Raw genomic sequence first — 12,807 nt, forward strand, 5'->3', positions numbered from 1 at the left:
CTGCTTTTACTAGCACTTTCAGTGATGCTCCTCCCCACTTTTGCCCCATGGAGACATAATGTGGTTGCTGATGTTTGGAAAATCCCTCAGAACGAAACTGACACACAGCACATGATGGCCGAGAAGGAGCAGTGCTGACACATATCTGCCCTAAAAGAGCAAAGCCTAGTTCCTAAATTTGTTCAATACTCAGAATTACAGGAGAAAAAACAGTCAGGAGCAGGTGTTTAGATGGAAAAACTTTTTTGAATGGGTAGAAATTTTCAGATTCAGTAAATCCATTGTCCAGGAAACGTCTTCATTGGTTCTTAATTTTTGGCGAATATAAAAGTATTTTGCAGTATTTTGAATTTATAACAATTTTGTCAGCTTTCCTTTTGAGGAAGCTGTTTTTCTTTTCCTCCTCACGTGATCATACTGGGAGGTTTAAAGTTACTGTTATTTTTATTCTCTTTGTTACATGTATAACCTTAAAAGCAAGTAAATATTTTACAGGTTCCTTGAAATAAAGCCAGTTATATCTGTATGACAGGTTACAAAAATGACAGAGAATACATTTTCAGGGTCACGTTGTCCTTGAGAACATAAATTGGAAGGAGTATTCCTCCTACCTTAGTTCCCACTTGAAAACATGCTGACTTCTGTGTGTTCATTTTCTAACCAAATGAATTTCATGAAACACCTATTTTACATGAAAAGAAGATAATGTATTGCATTTCTCTTTTCAAAATGAAGATTTAAAAATCTGAGTTGGCTGCTTTCTAACTCCCATGGGGGTTAGGGTTACGTTTTGAGGGGTAAGGGCAAGCAAAAGTCCTCATTATACCTACGAAGTTGAAAACATACGTGCAATGTATGCAATTTCTATAGTAACTACCCCAAGTAACATTGGACAGAATCTTTCTGGTAGTGAGTGATAACAAGTATGTAGTATGAAAGATTAACTTTTGAAAAAAACTTTTAAAAAGCCTGTACATTTAAGATGAGCTGTGGTAGAATTTTTAATTAATTGAGAAAATTTTAGCACTGCATTAATTCTGTTTTTATGCAACCTGTATAGCTTTCCTCCCACTTCTACAGATTTTATTTTTTACTACACGCAATCTTTGTCTCTTTTGTACTCTCTTAAATTGTTTATTCTAGGTTGGCGGTTTTGAACCTCAGGGCAGTTTTCCCCGCCAGGGAACATTTAGCAATGTTTGGAGACATTTTTGGTTATCATTAACTGAGAAGAGGGGCTGGGAGGTGCTACTGGCATCTGGTAGATAGAGGCCAGGGCTGCACAGGACAGCCCCTGCAACAAAGAATTATCCAACTATACTTCAATTAACAACAACAGAAAAGGATTATCCAGCCCAGAATGTCAATATTGCCAACATTGAGAAACGCTGTTCTGGGTATTGTATTCCGAATAAGAAGCCTAAACCAAAATTCCATATTTCTAGTTCTATTTATTGTTTTTTTGCCTTAGATTTTGAAAATCATTATACCAAGTATGAGAATTAACCCACCTTCCCCATGAGTTAAAGGATAATGTGTAATTAAATAATATATTATCTCATTGTTTCATCTGTTACTGAAAAAAAAAGCTAAAATATATTCCCCCATAATGTTTTATGACAAATTAAGATAGTTCCTAAAGCTGAAAGAAGAAAACAGTTGAGTATTATAAGACACCAAAGCTAATACATTCCTCTTATACATGTGGTATATATAAGTGACAATGTCTGTGTTAAATGAGTTGATACATGTAAAGCTCCATCACAATGAGTTACCTGTACAGAGGAGGAGGGGAAGGCAGGGGCGGATAATGAACCTGAAATTTTGTTACGGTAGTCAGTGATCAAGACTTGGTTTTACTGCAAGGAGAAACTTAACATATGAATACCTGCTGTATCAGCCACCATAAGCACTTTACATATGTATGTTTTGTCATGTTTTACAATCAGTGACCCATTAGGTAATTATTTATCTCCATTTTATAGTTGGGAAACTGAAATTCAGAGAGGTTAAATGTGGCTGAGTCAGAATTAGAATGCACGTCCCTGACCATCCAAAGCCCCTGTTCTTTCCACTGTATCATCCTGTCTTCAGAGTGATTTTACAAGTATTTTTGTTCCCCTTAGCTTTTCCTTCAGGATGTGCTGGGTAGATTTCATAGAAAGCCAGTATCTTTGATTTTCATTCTGAAGAATTTTGGTCTTCTCTAACAACAAGATTAAGGATGAAGGCAAATCACTTTGTTAAAATGAGTGTCCTAATCCATGTTGTTATGAATGGGAGTGAGTTAAATGCTATTAATTGCTGTGAATTCTATGAATTGCTTCCTTCTCTTGCAGAAGGTGCCCAGTAGTGGAGCTTGAACCAAAGTTCTAATATGATACCCTGCCTGTCATTGTGTAAATTGTGTTTTTGTCTTTCTATGATATGAAGTCCACTTCATATGCTATCTTTCATCACCAGAATTCCTCCCTGTAAGGGAGTAACTGAGGAAACCCAAAAGGCTCTGGACCGCTCTCTGCTCGATTGCACTTTCCGATTACAAGGTAGAAATAACCGCACATGGGTGGCAGAGTTAGTGTTTGCAAATTGTCCACTTAACGGTACTTCTACCAGGGAGCAAGGTAAGATCCTTCACACACTTTGTCTTTGCATATTTCTGGATTTTTTTCTTTCAGTATTGATTACTGTTAATCTTCTCATTTAATCCTGTAGGACCATCCCGGCATGTTTATCTGACATATGAAAACCTGTTGTCTGAACCCGTTGGTGGTAGAAAAGTGGTTGAAATGTTCCTTAATGACTGGAATAGCATTGCACGATTATATGAGTGTGTGTTGGAATTTGCACGTTCTCTACCAGGTACAAGTGATAATTTTCCTTTTTGGGGGGAAAAAGGCATCCCCCCCACACCCCAACACCTTTTTTAACTGAAGAATTAAAACATGCACATTGTAAAAAAATAAAAATTAAGAATTCATAAGTTTATCTAATGAAAAGTAAGTTTCCCTTTTAGCTCAGACTTAAATTTCCTTCCCCACGAGACAACCACTGTTAGGTTTCTTATGCATTCAGCAATGTTCACACACAGGTGTGCCAGGTTATAGTACTAGTACTTACGGAGAGTTTACTATGTGCCATACCAATGTAGTAAATAGTTTACTGGCATTAACCCATTCAGTCCTCACAATCACCCTGTGAGGTCGGTAATTTATTATTCCTCATTTTACAAATGAAGAAAAACAAATCATAGAGACATAAGAAGCTTGCTGAGGTTTACGTAGCTCATGAAGGACATTGGAAGGGAATTGGAACTCCCTAATAACCCCTGCGCTGTACTGCTTCAGGGCATCTCCACCCCTGCCCTTTTGTAGGAATGGAAATGGAAGCCTACTATCTGTTTATGCTGTGCTGTCTTTTTTGCTTCCTCCTTTTTTTTAAAATTAAGATATATAGAGAGAGACTTTTCTATCTAGGCATATAATATTACCAAGATGCCCTCTTTTTAAATATATATTTTTAAATTTTTCATGCATAATCTTAAATTCCTTTTTGCTTTCTTCCTGTTTAGACATACCCACGCATCTAAACATTTTCTCAGAAGTTCGTGTTTATAATTACCGAAAGCTTATCTTGTGTTATGGAACCACCAAGGGAAGCTCAGTAAGTCTGTGAATTAATTAAAACTGAAGTTCCTCTCATACATTTTTTTAAAAAATAAGAATTCAAAAATCGTGAAAACTTTCTTGAAATAATTGAGGGCTCAAGTAAAAATTAAGGATAAAATGGTAATTTTTAAATATTTTATTGATGTAAATATAGTATACTATGATGCTTATTAACTCTTTAAAATTGAAAACAAAAATTCTGCCCTCTTTGGTGTATGTATTCTTGAAGAGTTTTGGACAAGGTAATGTGCTTTTGGTGTCTGTATTTTTTCCTTCACTGATTTCAAATCTGCTTAGCAGAGTGATTATTATAATGAAGATTATGTATGAATGGTCTTGAACAATATGGTATGTCTGCTTTTAGTCACAGGATTATTAACGTTGTTTGATCCTATCTTAATCTTGAAGGTATTCCCCATAATCTATAGTTCCTTATTTTTTTCCCCACTTCACATGTAAAGTCCTAGAAATTTAATATGTAAATTCAGCCAGCTGGCTTTTTTCTGGACTCTTCCACATAAAGTAATACCTGAAATTACTTGAGTGTTTTAAAATCTGTTAACTGAAGGTGACGTCTGTGTTGGGCTCGCTTCTTTTCCCTCTGTGATGGTGCTCACCTAAAGAGGGTGACTCTTCCTCAGTTCAAGAAAAAATTGAAAAACAAGAAACTGATGATTTGAGTCAAATTTGTTTTTCTTTAGCACCTTCTCTTTCTGTTTTATTTAGTAGAAGTGGGCTGTCTAATACACACATGCTCAGCGAATATACTGGTCCTTAGTGACAGCACGTCTAGAGTTTAGAGTCTTATGAGTTGCTTTCAAAAAAGACCTCATTTAGATCTTTGGCATTTTGCCTTACTGTTTAAACATGATTTTTCCTTCTGCTTGAATCTTTTCCTTTCTTATTTTCTGCAACGTGTAATCTCTTTGATTTAGATTAGTATCCAATGGAATTCCATACATCAGAAATTTCACATTTCTTTGGGAACTGTTGGTCCAAACTCGGGATGCAGTAACTGTCACAATACCATTCTCCATCAGCTTCAAGAAATGTTCAATAAAACACCAAATGTGGTTCAGTTATTACAGGTAATTAAGTTTGTTTTACGTTTAAAAATAAGATTGAATGTTAGTGTCTGATGTAAAACTCCTCAAAAAATCATGTGGCCTTAACTTGTCTTCAATGACAGAAGATTTTATGAAGAATGCCAGAAGGACACTCTAATTTGTGGTGATTATACCTTGAAAATTCTGAGATTTTAGCATTTGCACAGAAATTGGCTGCTGACACTGCGTTTGTTCCTTGTAGGTATTGTTTGATACTCAGGCTCCATTGAATGCCATCAACAAGCTGCCCACTGTGCCGATGTTGGGCTTGACCCAGAGAACCAACACTGCCTACCAGTGCTTCTCCATCCTGCCGCAGTCGTCCACCCACATCAGACTGGCCTTCAGGAATATGTACTGCATTGACATATACTGCCGGAGCCGGGGCGTTGTGGCCATCCGGGACGGGGCCTATAGTCTTTTTGATAACAGCAAGTTAGTTGAAGGTTTTTATCCTGCACCAGGACTCAAGGTAACAGACTTTAGTGTTACAGCATTAGTAAACATAAATATGATCTTGAGAACAGTTCCTTCGAGGGGGAAATAATGGGGGGAAGCAACAAATTCCTGTTTAAATGTAATAAGTAGCCGTGTTACTTCATCATCTCTGCAACTTCATTCTGAAGGAGCTGGAAGTCCTAATAAAGTGCTGTGCCGATGTGTATGAGATGAAAAAATGTCCTTTCTTTTATTTCCTTACCACATAAATGGATAAGGCGGAAGATACTGAAGAGAGTGCTATTTGCTATTGGGAGTTTCAAGAAACTTTAAAAGTAGTCTTTATCACTAAATATTGAGAAGGTTTGATCATTAGTTCAACTATAATACTTTTTTAAAATGTAGGGTCCTGGGTCACAAGCCCTGGAGATTTTGGTGTGATAGCTCAATTATATGTTATTACAGTTTAGAGTCAAATAGTTCCAAAAGGCTTGTTTGGAAAATTAGTTCTACACTTGCCCTTTTTCTGCTCTGTTTTCAACCCTTACATCGCTCATTCTCTTGGTATTTACATCCTTACCTCTAAATAGCTAGCTTTCATTGCTGTTTGTTGGACTTCTTAGTTGAGGGCAGTATCTGCTTCTCACAATGGAAGATGGGGACTTAATTCTTTTTAAATTCTCTCTTATATGCCTCCTCCCCTTTCCAGGCCGCTCTCAGTACAGATGCCTTCTCCCTTTCCTGCAACCTCGCAATATGGTTAGGTAGCCATTGTGATGAGATGATTTTTCAGTGTTCACATTATCATGAATATATAATACTATTCTACCAAGCTTCCTGTAATTACTTTTTGTGTCTTGCTCAACATTTTATTTTCCTGGGAATTACTAACTTTTTTTTCCTTAGCTCTCTCTATACTTACCAGTAACTCAGCCTTAAAGTCTCTCCCATATATGTAACTCTCCCTTCAGTATGTTCATGCATCAGACACCTTACCAGTTTCATCTTGAAGAAATCTCTTCCACCGTCCTCCAGACCTTTTGCCCAGTTTTAGTGTAGAAATCTGCAGAAGAATGGTGTTGTGTGCCCTGTGGCTTGGGCCCCACATCTTGTTCTTGGTTTACTTGTTTTGGTGGAATACTTTCTACGTAGCTTCCTGGGAGAAGGTACGTGGGAGGTTAATTTGAGACCTTGTATGTCTGAAAGCGTCTTTAGTTTACCCTCATCTAATTGAGAGAGCGGCTAGGTGTAGAATTCTAGGTTGCAATCATTGTAAGAATTTTGAAGGCATTGATTGCTCCATCGTCCTCTAGCTTCATTGTGACCATTGAGACATTCAGTCCTGTTCCTGTCCTTGAACCTTATGTGACTAAGTGGACTCTTTCAGTCTGGAAACTTACATCCTTTCGCTCTGGGAAATTTCCTTGCATTGTTTCTCTAGTCTTCCCCTTTGCATTCTCTGTTAGCTCTTGTTGGTACCCCTACTATTCTGATGTTGGTTATCCTGGACTTATCCTCTAATTTTCTTATCTTTTCTGTTTTTTATTTCTTTGTTTCTGGGAGATTTCCTCATCTTTTTCCTTCCAGTCCTTCTATTTTTCATTTCCATCAAGTTTTGGGGTTTTTTTGAGGGGGTGCCATCTTAAAAAAAAATTTCTGAGAGCATTTTTGTTTCTGAATGTTCATTTTATGACATCATATTCTATATGGCTACATTATCTTCTCTTAACCTCTTTTCTTCCTACATAATCTCTATTTCATCCACCTTTTTTTGTTTTCATCTCTTTCATATTAGTATTTTTCTTCATATATTAAGTGTTTCTTAACTCTGCTTTTGTTGAAAAGTGAGACTTGTTGTGCTCTTCACTGCAGGATGATCTGCTTGGGCCATTTCATTGGGTAACTCCCAATGTCAGTACCTTTAGGTCTTTTTGTTGGGCTGGTGTGAGTGCCCAGAGAAGAGTATCAAGACTGCATAGATACTGTACATCATCTGGCTCCCAGTTTTGGGCCAGTTACATAAGAGAAGGAAACTCAGCATTCAGAATGTAAATTTTAATCTTCATTTTTACTATGGTACCACTTCTCTCAACTGATTTCTAGAATCCCCCAAATCAGAGACCCTCCACCAAGGTGGTAGCGGTCAGCCTAACTCAGTGGGAGTGACAGAGGCTCTGGGAGGGTTTCACTGTCTCTTCAAGAGACTTTCACTTGGTCCTTCTGCTTTTAGTCTCACTTTCATCCCCATTTCCAGAGGTATCTGGTGCTGCCAGTTTCTATGTATCTTGGGGATCTGGATGGAAATAGCTTTGCTTCTTGGCTTTCCCCACCGCTTGCTTAGGATACAGCATCCTCACATCAGATAGTTTACCACTCAGCCATCTGCTCTGCAGCCTCTCAGAATTTCTTGCTATTTTCCTCTTCTATTCTTTTTGTCTTTGTGGCTTATTGCCTAAAGAAAATTTTTTAGGACTTTCAGTGGGGTGTTGGGAGAGGATGAAATGTGTGTTGTGTAGCTATCATCTTTAATTGGAAGTCAGACCTTTAAAAGCTTTTTAGTAATTCTGATAAGCTTATAATCTATATTTTTTAAGAGAGTGGAGTATATTAAAAGAAAGAGAATCTGCTTGAGCACAAATTCTGGTCGTCTTGCTTAATTTTTGATAACATACCCTGTAAAACAAGACTTGTCCCACTCTTGATGGTTCAAGATTAAGTCACATAAAAAGGGAAAAGATAGCTTAGTTTCTTTATTCAATTTTCCTCTTTCCTATTTTCTGGCTTAAAAAGTGAGCACTCTGACTGAATAGGAAATTTTCCAAGTCACTGAAGTTACTTTTATGCCTACCATGCAACTCTTTATTCTTTTCCCCATTTCTGATTCAGAAATTAATAAGAAAATATTTTGACCTGGCATTGAAAGGTGCCAGGGTGTACTTCTTTCTTCAACTTTCTGCTCACATAATACATTTTAACTTAGATGTTGTTTTTATTGTTGTAGTTAACCATTTTCCTCAATTTCCCCCCTTCCTTCAAAATGATCACTGTCTCTTCTAGGTTAACCTAACAATAGTGACCATCTGTCAAACTTACATTTCAGAGACGGACATATGTTTGTTTCTGTTAACATATTCTAAATAATTAAGAATATCTGACTAAAGTTAGGTAAAATAATCTAAATTTTACCTTTTTATATCCACAGACATTCCTGAATATGTTTGTTGACAGCAATCAGGATGCTCGGAGAAGGTCTGTAAATGAGGACGATAATCCCCCTTCTCCCATTGGAGGAGATATGATGGATTCTTTAATCTCACAGCTCCAGCCACCACCCCAGCAACAGGTGATGTCTAGCTGAAATTCCAAACAGTATCACATTTGTGTAACTTAACAGGTTCTACAGATGTCTGGGATTCTTTGTTGAAAGGCAAGGAGATCCTTGGTGGGTCCAAGATGCCCAAGAAATCCATATGAAGAAACAGTGGCAGAGGGAGATGAGGAGGAGGCTTCCAGTGATGGGAAATGAAAAGTACCAGAAGTAGCATTAACCTCAGACTCGTGCACTTAAAATATTGTCACGTGATCATCCACGTGGTCACAGAAGAGGATGTCTAAATGTGTTTATGTCTAAACACAGAAAAGGTGAACAGCGTCATCTGGCATCACAGAAATACACATTAAAATCACAGTGAGATAATAGCCCATACCCACAAAAATGGCTTTAAGAAAAAAAATTGATAATCCTTGCCAACATTTGGTATTAGGACCAACTGAAACTCTCCCTTACTATTGTGAGGTTTGTAAAATGGTACAGCTGCCTTGCAGTGGTGCTTAGCAGTATTCTAGGGTGTTGAAGCTGAACATTATGCATGACTCTGAGTTCACAGTTCTACCTTAGGTATATACACAACAGAGATGCAGCCAAAAAAACACAAGAATGTTCATAGCAACATTATCCAAAAAATGTAAACAACCCAAATATCCAGCAGCAGTAAAATGACTGAGTAAATTGGGGTATATTCATACGGTAGAATACTTCACAGAAATGAAAAAATAAACTATTGCTACATGCAACAACATGATGGATTTCATTGACATAACGTTGAACAAAAGAAGCCAGACACTAATGAGTACATTCAGTATTTATGTGAGAAGCAAAAACAGGCAAAACCAAGCTTGAGTGATGGAAGTCAGAGTATTGCTTACCTTCAGGGGGGCGATAAAGACTTGGAAGGTGGATGAGGGAGGCGTCTGGGGTTCTGGTAACGTCCTTCAGCATCTTGATCTGTGTGGCAGTTACATTGTTAAAAAGAGGCATCAGACTATACATTTAAGATTTGTGTACTTCACTATATGTGATTCATACCTCAACTTTAAAAAGTAGACTGGGAAGGATTACATTGTGCTAGGATTTTCATTACTGGAGATGAAGGTAAAGGTGAGTGAGTAGAGGTCAGGTTAAACTACCGTATTTCACTGACTAAAACTCCACCAAGTGTAAGGCGCACTGGTGTTATGTACTGCCCCAAACAACACTGTCGGTTAAACTGTGACGTGCCATGAATTGGAAGACACATCCTGATTTCAGAAATGTTAAAATATGGGAGAAAATTATCTTAGAATCAATGACATGGTAGGTAAATAATATAAATAAGTCAGTGATATGGTAGATAAAATGAGCAAAAGACATCTTGAAGGATATAAGCAATGGGACCGCAGGGTCAGGAATGAGAATGTTGCTACTTTTAAAACATCTTAAAAGTCAGAGTTTTTAGAAACTTGCATTATTGATAATGTGTTTTGGGCATTTTCGTACCTCACATTTCCTGTTTGGTAACCAGTGACATGTATAAATGTTAACACTGTAGCTCTTTATTGGGGAAAGCCACACTCCCATACTCTATGTGGTTGGCCATTTTACCAACATGTATTTTCTTCTTTTCAGCCATTTCCAAAGCAGCCAGGGTCATCCGGCGCTTACCCTCTTACTTCACCCCCTACATCTTACCACAGCACAGTTAACCAGTCTCCCTCTATGATGCACACACAGTCTCCAGGTAAGATATGACTTACTCCCTTGTCTTGTTCAAATTCCAGATCCAAAATAGACACACACACACACACACACACACACACACACACTGAGCAGCACTATTCATGTAGCCTTAGACGTTAGAGAGAACTCCTTTGCTAGTCTGTGGCTGGATATTTACTGTTCATTCATTATGGCAGTGTTGTGAAATCCGTGTTCATGATTCAGAAGCACTTGAAAAGGTTTCAGTCAAGTGGAGGTGTTGTCACCCAGAGCCAGACTCATGGCACTGCTCTAAGAGTCACAACACGATCTATGTCAGAGGTGGACACTCTAGGGCCTGTGCGCCAAGTCCTGCCCACAACCTGATTCTGTAAAGTTTCATTGGAACACAGCCACACCCATTTATGTAGTGTCTGTGGCTGCTTTCCCAGTGCAACAACCCCTAACAGAAAAGCTGCCTTACAGGAAGAAGTTTGCGGAAGCCCGGTATATATGAACGGTGCCCCACCCTCAGAGTCGGCCAGTGCACATACAGCCTGCGTGTCCAAACAAAATGGCCGTGTTGGTGGCCCCATGAAGGGCGCTGTAAAAATTGCTGGAGAATGCCAGATTTTTACTTTTAACTGAACACTAAATTTCATTGGTATGTCTTAGGCACTTACTCCGTGTCTAATGGCACACGGTGCTGGGAATTCAGCAGCAAGCCTGATAGCAACCCTGATAGCAACCTGCTTGGAGGGCAGGTGTCAGATTTCTGGGGTAGGTGATCCCTTCCCTGCTCATAGGAGATGGTTGGACCCCAGGAGAAGACGTGCAAGTCACTGTCATGTCACTGAAGGTCATCGAAGCCTGAGTGGGTGGGTGAACTCAGTCCCCGTGGCGCGCCAGCAGTAGACGGTGTGGGAGCCTGAGAAGGGGCATTGGGGGGAGCACGGAGGAAAATGGGGGAAGCAGGGTCCCAGAACCTGATGGGAGGGGGTTTCTTGGATGTGAGATGAGACTGGTTTTGCATACAAGGAAGGAGAGATGATTATTTTGAAATAATTACAGTAGCAGATAGGTATGTAGTGCTTACTGTGTGCCAAACCCTGCTCTAAGCACTTTACCCATTTAATCCCCCCAGCAAACCCGTGGCATAGGTCCTATTATTATCCTCATTTTACAGAGGAAACCTGAGGCATGGAGAAGTTAAGTCACTTGTCCAGATCACACAGCTAAATATGTAAATATATTACTTAAAGGTTAATTAAGTTGATTAACGTATTTATTGAATTAAATATGTTAATATCGAATTCATATTATATTGAATTAATATTGCATTAGGTATTAAATATACAAAATTCTCTTAAAATACAAATGCAAAAATACAAAATTAAAAATACAAAATTTCTTTAGTAGTAGAAAATTTGAAAGCTGCTGATACTGAGGATAGTTAGGGTAATGTAGCAAGGATTTTAACGTTGCATTCATAGTTTTGGTAGCCATAGTCTCCCACTTCATAACCCTAAAATACTAGTCTTGTGGCTAAATACCAGCTTTAAGCTCACGTCTCCCAGTTTTTTAATATCTCCATCCAGGCCTCTCCCCCGAACTCGAGTCCTGTATTTTCCAGTTCTCTGTCCAGCATTTCCATGTGGATGCCTAGTCAGCCTCTGAAACTCAAGCATGGCTGAAACTAAACTCCTAACACCTCCCAACCCACCCTGTGCTGCTCCTCGCACAGACCCCCCCCCCCCTTTTTCAGCAAGTGGCAGCTTCTTCCTTCCTGCTACTTGGGCCAGAGCTGTAGGAGTCGTGTTGGACTTCTCTTCCCTCACACCCACAGTCAGTCAGTTACCAAATTTATTGTCAGCTCCATCTTCAGAATTTATCCAGAATCTAACCACTTTTCACCTTCTCTGCCTTCACCCTTGCCTGAGTCAGTCTCTGACCTGGGTAATTGCAGTAGCCTCTAACTGGTTTCCCCGCTCCTGCCCCTGTCCTTTAGTCTGTGTTTCAACAGCAGCTAGAGTGGTCCTTCTGGAACAGTCGTTCATGGTTCTGCTGCTCCAAACTCTGCAATGGTTTCCCATCTCATTCAGGGTAAACCCTAAGTCCTTAGAGTGGCCTCCAAGTCCCTGTGTGATCTGGGACCCTCCTCCCACCTCTCTGACCTAATCTTCTTCCCTTCCCTGTCTCCCCCTTTGCTCATGCTGTTCCAGCCACACTGGCCTCCCCCTGCTCTTTGGTTTGCCTTCGATATCGTATTCCCTGGATATCCCCTTGCCTTATCCTCACTCCATGTCTCAGCGCACACAGCCCCTTCTTAGAGAGATCTCTGGCTGTTCTATATAGAACAGCACCCACCTCCTCCACTACACGATAAAGCCCTCTTACCTTGCCCTGGTTTTCTCCACAGCACTTCTCACAGCCTGACATGTATTTGTCTTTCTCATTCTTCTAGAAGTAAGCTCCAGGAGGGCAAACATTTTTGTCTCTTCTTAACTGCTGTGTCCCCAGTGCCTACAACAATGCTTGGCATGAAATGGATGTTCATGCCTACGTGTTGAATGAGTAAATA

General features: G+C 39.3%; 1 protein-coding gene across 3 annotated transcripts in view; it reads left to right on the plus strand.

Moving 5' to 3' along the window:
- Positions 1-12,807, plus strand: part of MED14 (mediator complex subunit 14) — a 60,404-nt gene that overhangs the window by 35,962 nt on the left and 11,635 nt on the right. For all 3 annotated transcript variants that reach the window (XM_064483275.1, XM_064483274.1, XM_031445459.2), the window contains exons 17-23: positions 2,464-2,624; positions 2,716-2,862; positions 3,572-3,663; positions 4,604-4,756; positions 4,977-5,246; positions 8,415-8,555; positions 10,158-10,269. In XM_064483275.1, the coding sequence (XP_064339345.1) occupies positions 2,464-2,624; positions 2,716-2,862; positions 3,572-3,663; positions 4,604-4,756; positions 4,977-5,246; positions 8,415-8,555; positions 10,158-10,269 (1,076 nt within the window). The remainder of the gene's footprint in view (positions 1-2,463; positions 2,625-2,715; positions 2,863-3,571; positions 3,664-4,603; positions 4,757-4,976; positions 5,247-8,414; positions 8,556-10,157; positions 10,270-12,807) is intronic.

Source organism: Camelus dromedarius, chromosome X, assembly GCF_036321535.1.
Source record: "Camelus dromedarius isolate mCamDro1 chromosome X, mCamDro1.pat, whole genome shotgun sequence".
Classification (NCBI taxonomy): domain Eukaryota; kingdom Metazoa; phylum Chordata; class Mammalia; order Artiodactyla; family Camelidae; genus Camelus; species Camelus dromedarius.